The sequence below is a fragment of the Lontra canadensis genome, unplaced genomic scaffold (genome assembly GCF_010015895.1).
Source record: "Lontra canadensis isolate GAN:19392208 unplaced genomic scaffold, GSC_riverotter_1.0 scaffold60, whole genome shotgun sequence".
In the NCBI taxonomy this organism is placed as follows: Eukaryota; Metazoa; Chordata; class Mammalia; order Carnivora; family Mustelidae; genus Lontra; species Lontra canadensis.
In genome coordinates this window covers 3358293-3368163 of record NW_022631054.1, presented here as the reverse complement: position 1 = coordinate 3368163, position 9871 = coordinate 3358293, and the positions used below count along the sequence as shown (strand labels likewise).

The window sequence follows — 9871 nt, the reverse complement described above, 5'->3', positions numbered from 1 at the left end:
AACAAACAAAAAACAACTTCTGATTTGATGGCACTCCCCTCATTTTACAGCCAAGAAAACAGCCATATTGGGGGTGGGGAATGGATGTGTCTTACCTAAAGTGATCGCACAGCAATTTCTTGAGAGAAGAGAGCGACACTTTACCTTTAAAGGGCAGCGGAGAAATGGATGAACAAAACAACTAGGTCATCAGCTCTGTAGGCCTTCTTTCCCAGGATGAGCTAATTCTGGGGGATGATTTTCCTTCTCATCGGCCGTAAGGACCCTCTGGGACACCAGAGGTCTTTCAGGGCTGTGTCTAGTGCTGGGAGTCCAAGGAACCATGTTCACAATTACAGTGTTATTTAACCATGTTCAAGGCACAGTACCGTTATTTAATCTGGAAAGTTTGAAATGCTTTGATTTGCCTAAATTCCCAAAGCCATGTGGGGAAGCCGGCAGATGCCGTGAGCTCGAGGAAAGAGAAGAAAGCGGGTAGCAATAGAGTTGGCCCTCCAGGGGCACAACTGTGCTTTGTTCTGATGAGGAAGCTTTGGGGGCGTGCTCAGGTTTTCTCTGCTGCCCGCAGGATGAGGCTCAGGCTCCTTGAAATGGTGGTCAAGGCCTTTCACAGCCAGGCCAACTTCACCCTCTAGCCTCATCTCCTACCTTCATTTCCTCTCAAGTCCCGGTCACCTGGGCCACAGTCTGAGCATACACATGGCATATAATCTCGGCCTTCCCGCACTTTCTCTTGGGGATCTTCTATTCATCCTTTAAAGCGTGGCTCAAATATCCTCTCTGGGACGCCAGAGAGTTCCTTACTCACTTTTGTACTCATTACTTTTGCCTCGTAGCTCTGTCGTAGGGCCTGCCACCCTGTTCGGCCCACTTTTTTCTATTTCCCTTTCTAAACAGGGAGTCGCACGAGGCCCCGATTCTGCCCTGAATCCCCAACACAGCCCGTGACCCAAGGTGAGCCCTCTGCTGGGTGTGAGGGAGTGAGGGAAGGGACAGGAAGGGGCAAAGTCTTTGAGGAGGAAACACCTTGATCCTACCCCCCACCCCTTTCTTCCTGGGAGGACTGATGCTGAGAAGTTCTCCACCTGAAGAGGAACTCATGCACCTCCTATTTCCTGGGGTAGAAATACCTCTCCTTTCCCTTGCCTCCTCACCTTGCACTCTAGGCCCTTAGGACCTGGGTCTGGCTACTCACTGCTAGCCTCTCTTAGTTCTGACATGTCTGTCTGCCAGGACATCTGTCTCCTGTCCCAGGCTGGCCTAGTCGGGCTCCTACTGGCCCTCTCTGATTCCTATGTCCTTGCCAATTACATCCCTGAAATCTATGCAGGTAGGCGGACGCTTTACCGCTCTACCTGGAATGACTGGTTCCTTGGCATTCTAACTGGAATCTTCTGGTGAATGAACCACAGACATCCGTATATCTGCTTTTCTGTGATCATGTGGGCATGGATACCGCTGCCTTCCTGGGGTTTTTTGTTCTCAAGGCTCTTTGAAAATTATGGCATGCCCAGGACCACTGTCTGAGCACTCACTGCACTGATTAGCCAGGGCTGGAAGATCCCACACAACTTTGCCCTTGACTAAGAGAAGAGAGGCTGCAATCTAACACCCTTGGACTTCCTGTGCCTTCTCCCAGATGATGCCCGCAGAGCACCATAGAGGCTCCAGGTCAACAGTCAGCATAGAATTGGGATCTGCAGCCAGAATACATAGTAAGAGGCAGAAGTAGGCATAGCATGTTATGCGATTGCACGTGACACTTTATCCAAGACTTTGCTTCCTGTCTCTGCCATTCTAACCTCTACAGGTCAGGAGGTCTCGGAGTCTGGGGAGGAATGTTTTATTCCTCCCCAGAGGGAACACTATGATGATTCCACTGCATCTCAAAGGAGGTCACCATGTAAGCTGGGTTGATAATGGCTACCGTGGGGAAACAGAGTTGTTCCTCCTTAATGAGGGCTGAGAGGTATATGAGAAGGACCCTTGGGTCACCACCTTGTGCTCTTGTATTAATCAGGATTTTTTGATTGCCGGTGAAGGAAATTCCACTCAAGTTAGGCTTGGCAACATAGGGGCCTTATTGGAAGATAGAGAAAGGCCTCAGGAAGCAGGGACCGGAACGTTGCCAGGACTTCCGTCTTTTGTCTCTGCTTCCGTGCACAAGCATCATTTTCTCCTGCTATAAACTGACTCCCACTTGGCAGGGAATGTGATTGCCGCAGCCCTGTCCATCTATCTTCCCTGCTTTGCCTTCCTTTTATTTCAGAAAGTCCCAGAGAAGGATGCTAACTCCCCTGGAGTGGGGTTCCCATCTGGGGACACATCAGGCTCCCATTTGGCCCACACGGTTAGATCTGGGAGAGATGGAGTCCACGGGAACGGAGTGTAAGGGGAGGAGAAGCTCTGGGCCCACAGAACCACTAATTATCTGACACAGCTGTAGGGCGCAGGAAGATCGGCAGAACTTGAGACCACATGGGCTCAGGGTGGCTTTAGGAGGATCTGGGTCACGTCATTTGATCACTTGGCTAAAGGCAAGAGGAACTTGAAGTGGGTAAGGGAAAATGGGAGACTAGTTAGTACCTGATGTAGCAATGGGGCTGAGGTCTTAAAAAATAGCAAAAGATGGGAGGGGGAAACAGAAAGAGATGAGGAAAAGACAAGAGTATTTTTAAATGTATTTGATCCAAAGATAAATTCATATCAGTTTTATTTTTTTTAAGATTTTATTTATTTATTTGACACAGAGAGAGACACACAGCGAGAGAGGGAACAGAGGCAGTGGGAGTGGGAGAAGAAGAAGCAGACTCCCCACGGAGCAGGGCCTGATGAAGGGCTTGATCCCAGGGACCCTGGGGTCATGACCTGAGCTGAAGGCAACCGCTGCTTAACGACTGAGCCACCCAGGCGCCCCAGTTTTATTTTGTTTTTAATGGGGGAAGAACGTGAAGAAGGTTGTAGCCAGTTGCTTGCTTTACTCAGGAAAGTGAGGGGTATGGAAGGGATCTCCTAGAATCTCATGTGGGTGCCCTGAAGGCTCAATTTGTCCCAGTCTCCTTTCTAGGGCTTCCTTAGGCAAGAAGTTAAATTCAAGAAGCCGTAACTTCCCTAACACCAGCCAGTGCTTTCTTATCATTAGAGTCAGAATCAGCTCCCAATCCATTCTTATTGCAAACCGAGGCCCACCCCTTCACATTTCATCCTAGAAAGAAGGGAGTGAGGGGGTCAGGCTTTAGTAAGCAGGAACTGAGAAGAGCTCACTGCACAGACACCATGGAGAGGTTCTCCGCCCTGCAGAGAGGGAGGTGCCAGGGCTTAGGTGCGGTACAGGAGCCCCAATCCTGTCCCAGAGCAGATTTTCTTTCTTCTCTTAAAACATAGCTTTCAGGGGTACCTGGGTGGCTCAGTGGGTTAAAGCCTCTGCTTTCGGCTCAGGTCATGATCCCAGGGTCCTGGGATCGAGCCCCGCATCAGGCTCTCTGCTCAGCGGGGAGCCTGCTTCTTCCTCTCTCTCTGCCTGCTTCTCTGCCTACTTGTGATCTCTCTCTGTCAAATAAATAAATAAAATCTTAAAAAAAAACCACATAGCTTTCATTAAGTGACTTTAATGAAATAAGCACAAAATAAATATATCATTTCAAACTGCGACAGATTCAATGAAGGAAAGGAACCAAGTGCCCTGGGATAACATAAAAGGGGAAACGAATCTGGTCTAGGAGGTCAGAGAAGGTTTATCCGAGAAGAGAGCTGGAACATGAGTAAGTCGAGAATGGGAACAGAGTTTCAGGTACGGGGGAACAGTGTGTGCAGAAGTCCTGTGGCAGAAAGGGTCGTGAGGCCTAATTGCAGAGACGGAGGGCAGAGGATGAAGCTGGGTAGGTAGACAGGACGGGTGGCTCAGAACCCTGTGGCTGCTGCCTCCGGGATTTACCCCAAAAAAGGGAAGCCATTTGAAAGGCTTTAAGCAGGAGGCAGGTGACATGATCAGGTTTTCATTTTGAAAATGTCACTGTATTTGCAGTGATGCAAAGCGATCCGAGGGATCCAGTGAATGCAGTTAGAAGATAAACCCCTCACCCGGCAGGCCTCGGTCAAGGCTGCAGGAGGCGGGGAGTCGGTTCGGTCACTCGGGCTGCGGGAGCCACCAGCTCGGCAGAACCCCCGAACCGGCCCACGTGAGCCCGGCCGCCCCGCCCCGCCGCGCTGACGCCGCCCGACTCCAGAGTCGGGGCCTGGGGCTGGCCGCGCCGCGCGGGAACCCCGCACCCCACGCCCGGCCGGCGGGGCCGCCCAGGCCAGCCGAAGGACCCCCCTCCCCCCACCCCGCCCCGAGGGACGAGATCCCGCCACCGGGTCCGCGGGAGCAGAGCCAACCGCGCCGGGGCAGGCGCGTCCAGGCCGTGAGTCGGGCGGGGAAGGGAGGGGAGGGGTGGCGAGGGGAGGGGAGCCGGTCCAGGTCTGGGGGGCGGGGTGGGGGTGGGTGTCGCAGCCTCCGCCTGGCTGCCTCGTATGGGGAGCTTAGGGAAGGATGGTCTCTATCCTCTGTCTTCTGGGGAGGTCTTGTCCCTCAGAGCTAGGAAGGAAGGGAGGCCGCCTCCCCGACCCTTACTGAGCCAAGCGCCGCCCCCTCCACCCCATCCCGCGACCCCGGCCGACTTGCAGATTAGCTTGGGGGGAAGGCTGATGTCGGGGTGTCTGGGTTCCCATTTCACCATCTCGGAGAACCCCGTGAGCCTCAGTGCCGCAACCACCGCATCTCTGCTTGCCTTGTGGCCCCGCCCAGCTTAGGAAAAAGAGAAAACATTTGGGCCGGCGAGGATCTCCAAGATAGCTTAGAGGGATGGGAGCATATAGGTCACTAAGGGACTCTGGGACTTTTGTCCACTACTGGACGTAGGGAGGGTCCCTGCTACCTACAAATACCTCTTCAGTGTATGCTGTATTTCCACTATCTCTTGCTCTCACCGATCCTCTATTTTTCTAATCCTAGCAATATGCGGTCAGTAGAATCCTCTTGTCGATTCAAACCCTAATTTTGGTAGAAGTGGCTAGTGGGGAGGGAGGAATGCTGTGATAGGCCCTCCCTCTGGGGCCTCAGGATGGAGCAAGCTAGGGCCGGACATGAGATAGTAGTTACAGAGGGAAGGGGGCAAGGTCAGGAGAGAGGCTTGTCAGTGGGGTGTGGGCACAGGGCATGGGGGCGCACCATGGGGCAGAGGAGGGAACTGAAGCCAGCTCTTCCAGCCCTGGGCAGCCAGCAGTAACCTCCTGCTACTGCTGGTTCCCTCTTTCTGAGCACAGACAGCCCACTGCAGTCCCCCTCCTGCATTCACTCCCTCAGCATCTGTGTACTGTGACAACTGCTTAGTGCCAGGCTGAGTGCTGGCTCCGGGGATAGGACAGAGGAGATACAGAAGAACTCCAGAATTAGTCACGTACAAGTTGCTAGCACAAGATAGTCCAAAAACAAAACAAACCCCCAAACGACTGCATAGAAACATTTACTGACCATCAACTCCGTTCCAGGGACAAGGAACAAATACGGACAAAGCAGCGTATACCAGTGCAGTTGGGGACCCAGGGAAGCCATGGTTAACTGTGCTTATTGATGTTTGCTGGGGTAGGCAGGGGTTGGTTATCAGGAAGGCCTCAGCGAGGAGGAGAGTTGAGAGCTGGGAGGTGAGAGCTGGGTTTGGGGTTTGTTCAGAAAGGAATTTGCTGGGAGAACTGAGGAGCTTAGAGGTGAGGGGAAGGGGAGGTTGTGTGTGTTGGGAAGGGAATTGTGTGAAGTGAATGATGGCATATTTTGAGGTTTCTGAGCAGTTTGGGGGTGGTGAGAGGGCCAGAGTGGAAGAGGCCAGTCTGGAGCGGTGAGCAGGGGCCAGCTGGAGCACAACCTTATGGGCCATGTGGAGGTTCAGCAGTTTAGAGAGGGCACCCGGGGCTGTGACAAATCAAGTTTACTTTTTTAACGGGAGGCAGGGAGATCAGTGAGAAGGCTGTGGCCATCCGTACTCCAGGGAAGAAATGGCCTGAACCGAGTGAAAGTGAAGTTTGATGGCTGTGCATACACGCACAGGGTTTCATGAGGAAGATTTGTCAGCACATGGTGGCTGGTGAGATGGGGGAAGGAAGCTGGCGAGGAGTCGGGGCTACTTACAGGTTTCTGGCTGGAGTGACTGAATGGGTAGTGGGCCATTTCGCTGAGCACACTGGGGAGGGAGAGCTGGTTTGGACGTGTAGAATTCGGGGAGCCTGTGGTTGGTTGCAGAGTTGGACAGCAGTCGGATCTGGGCTGGAGACACATCTGAGTCACCAACACCTGATGGTTCTTGAAGCTACCGTAGAGGATGGGGTCCTTTGAGGAAACAGGCATGGAGTGACATAGACAGGCAGAGAGAAGACAAGCTGCCTCAGAGGGCTAAGAAAACCCTACGGGGGAAGGACACTGAGTTAACAGAGAGGGAGGAGGAGAACCACAAAGGGAGGTGTTACCAGAGGGAAAGGGACTGAGACCACCTTGCCCCTGACACTAGGTTGCCATGACTTGAGACACCCCCCTCCCCTGCCCCTGGAACCCCTGTCCTGCTCTAACTCATTCTTCTGCTTCCTTTTTACAGACCAAATGTTCACCATCCAGCCAGGGCTAGCTGAGGGGGGCCAGTTCCCAGGGGGCCCACCGGGAGTATGTCAGCCAGAGTTCCAACCAGACAACAACTCTAACTTCATGGCAAGTGCCAAAGACGCCAACGAGAATTGGCATGGGATGCCTGGCCATGTGGAGCCCATACCGATGAGGCGCTCCTCTGAGTTGCCCTCTGACAACCAGGCGTTCCAGGACCCCGGACTCCCTAAGGGGGAGGTGCGCAGCCCCCCAGAAGGGGCAGAAATCCCTGGAGCTAAGCTTGAGAAGCTGGGCAGTGCCAGCGCGGTCTGCTCCCCGCTGGAGGACAATGGCTATGCCAGCAGCTCTCCAAGCACCGATGGCTCCAGCAGCAGTCCTGAGCCGGCCTGTGGGACCCCCCAAGGCCTGGGCCTTGCAGATCCCCTTCTGCCCTCGGTGGCCCGGGCTGTGCAGCAGCTGCAGGACCAGGAGCGCTACAAAGAGCAGGAGAAGGAGAAGCACCATGCGCACCTAGTGATGTACCGCCGGCTGACCCTGCTGCAGTGGATACGGGGCCTGCAGCACCAGCTGGTAGACCAGCAGGCCCGCCTGCAGGAGAGCTTCGACACCATCCTGGACAACCGGAAGGAGCTGATCCGCTGTCTCCAACAGAAAGCAGCCCCCTCTGGGCCCCAGGAGCAGGGCTAAGGGTGTGTCTCTGCCGGGTGCAGGGGTGTATGTCCAGATTTGTGCGCATGTGTGTGCTTGTGCTCAAGGAAGTACGTGATTATTTGCTGGTATGAGTGCAGGCAAGCAAATGTGAGTGTGTGCGCCGACCTGCAGGCAGATGCATCCGGGCACGGACCTGTGTGTGCACGCCAGCTAACTTGGGTGCGGGCCTCTGCGCGTGAACATAGGGTGTGTGGAGCATGTAGAGGAGAGGGAGTGAGTTTGTGTATGTGTGCATGAACAGGTAGCCAGCAATGTGCGTATGTGTGCGCGAGGGAGGATATATATACAGAAGGTGTGTGTGTATATGTGTGAGTTTGAGGTCGTGGGAGGTGTATATGAATGTGTCTTTGTGTGTGCAGGTGCAGGCATGGGAAGTGTGTATCAGGGGCACGTGTATTTGCAGGCAGACTCACAAGCAGGTGTATGCAAATACATACGCAGCTGTTTATGTGGGGGTATCCACACCCTGTGTTACCCGATGCCAACCGTAGCCTTCTTTCCTCTGCAGGGTCCCATTGCTCCGGAGAGAGGGCTAGCCTGCAGTATTTATCTGAGGGTTGTGGCTGATCCAGTCCCCTGAGATTTCCCAGGCCGGCTCTCCACCCTCTCCCCATCCCTCCTCTCAGACTTCGCTCTGCTAAGGCTATTGTCCCTGATGGTGGATTTGCTGTGGGAAGTTTGGTGGCCGCTCTGGCCTGCTGTGGCTTTTTGGCCACAGTTCTGCCGGGGCACCTGGTAGAGAATTAGTGTGAGGGAGGGGAGCTGGGGGTGGTGATCAACACTGTGGCAGGGATGGAGGCAGGTGGGATCAGAGAAGAAGATAAAGGGCTGTCTCACTTGAACTCTGCCTTGGGGCACATGGGAGATGGGGATGAGGGAGAAGAGAGCACAGAACCCTGTGAAGAAAAGGAGAAAGGGAATTCTAAAATACCACTTTGAAACAAAGCACACTTCTCCACGGCAAAGGAGCTGTTGCAGACCATATTGATTTAAGCTTCTGATGAAAGTGAATGTGTGCTTATTCGCTTGCAAGGAATGGATGAGGTGTTCCAAGACTGCTGGGGGAAAAAAAATCTCACTTTCTTCTCTGTGCCTCTACTTGCTGTGCCTCTCTGGCTTTAGCGACACTGGATGTTAAATTAGATTGGTCTGTTTTCCTGAAATCAGGCTGTCTGGGCCCAGAGGAGCCATAGTCGGCTTTCCAGGAGGAGCAGGGGGCGATGTCAGCCTATAACCCTGTCTGTCACTGCATGGTCCTTTTGTTGGGGGTTGACAGGCTCCAGCAGAGGCTCTGTGACATGGAGAGTGGGTGAATTCTGGGGAGAACCAAGAACTACAGGAGCCAAGCTCTCTGCTTTGCTTTTGGGAGCCATGAGGATACAAGGTCTTGGTGGGTGAGCAGTGGCATGACGCCAAGTCTCCCTATCTTCAAAATGGGGGTGCTCTTCCTATCTCTGAAGTGTTCTATCCCTGACAGGTGGGTGGGTGAAGGGCATAGGAAGTAAGGTTGAAGTGATGGTCCTGGGGACTTTTGTGTCTAGCCCTTGCATGTTGAGTATGAACCAGGCCTCTGGGCCAAGCCAAGGAATAAACTGGGGCAGAGAAATGCATTTCTTGAGTTTGTGTTTCTATTCTACCCATTGTCTGGTGGTCTCTTTTCCACACCGTGTGAGCTGCCCTTTTGAGCAGAGTTCTGGGCTGGGAGCTAGGGGACAGATGGGGAGAAAGTCACTGGGGAGGAGGAATTCAGCCTGCTGTGGCTCTTGGGGGTGACAAGAAGTTCTCCCTGGGGGCCTCTTGGTCTGAGAGGGGAGACTTGGCCACAGCCCGAGAGCCTTGTATAGGATTGCCCTTGTCCTAAGGCACCTTTGGGCCTGAAGGTGGGGGGTGGTAGGCATTGATGGTAAGGGATACATATGCTTCCTCCCTCCCTACCCCCATACTCCTACTCACCCCTGCCTTAGAGCCACCACTTCCCTGGAGGGTGCCCTGACTGCAAAAGACTGAGTTAAGGGGCGCCTGGGTGGCTCAGTGGGTTAAGCCTCTGCCTTTGGCTCAGGTCATGATCTCAGAGTCCTGGGATCAAGCCCCGCATTGGGCTCTCTGCTCAGCCGGGAGCTTGCTTCCCTCCACCCCCCACCCCGGCCTGCCTCTCTGCCTATTTGTGATCTCTCTTTCTCTGTCAAATAAATAAATAAAATCTTAAAAAAACAAAAACAAAAAGACTGAGTTAAGCTCCTCAGATTTGTGGCAGATGTGGTTACCATGCATGTCTGTGATTTCAGATACTTACTGCCAGTGTAGGCTAGACCTTCTTTTTTACATGGGTTTGTATGATGATTTATTAATTCATTTCTCAAAAATTCACTTGTATAACAAAGGTATCTATTGCTGTATAACAAATTACCCTAAAACTTAGGGATTAAAATAATACACATTTGTTATCTCACGATTTCTGTAGGTCAGGAATCTCTCACAAGGCTGCAATGAAAATGTCGGTTCAGGGTCTGTGGTTTTATTTGTTGGGAGCAT

General features: G+C 53.1%; 1 protein-coding gene across 1 annotated transcript; it reads left to right on the top strand.

Moving 5' to 3' along the window:
- The first annotated feature begins 4316 nt into the window (after nucleotides 1-4316).
- CUNH1orf216 (chromosome unknown C1orf216 homolog) lies at nucleotides 4317-8949 on the top strand. The gene is made up of 3 exons (XM_032877223.1): nucleotides 4317-4403; nucleotides 6624-7317; nucleotides 7848-8949. Exon 2 carries the CDS (start codon nucleotides 6629-6631, stop codon nucleotides 7313-7315), a length of 687 nt encoding a protein of 228 aa, XP_032733114.1. The 5' UTR covers nucleotides 4317-4403; nucleotides 6624-6628; the 3' UTR covers nucleotides 7316-7317; nucleotides 7848-8949.
- The last annotated feature ends 922 nt before the right edge of the window (nucleotides 8950-9871 follow it).

Coding starts and splice junctions, on each gene's coding strand:
- CUNH1orf216 (XM_032877223.1), top strand. CDS start 6,629: ATGTTCACCATCCAGCCAGGGCTAGCTGAGGGGGGCCAGTTCCCAGGG.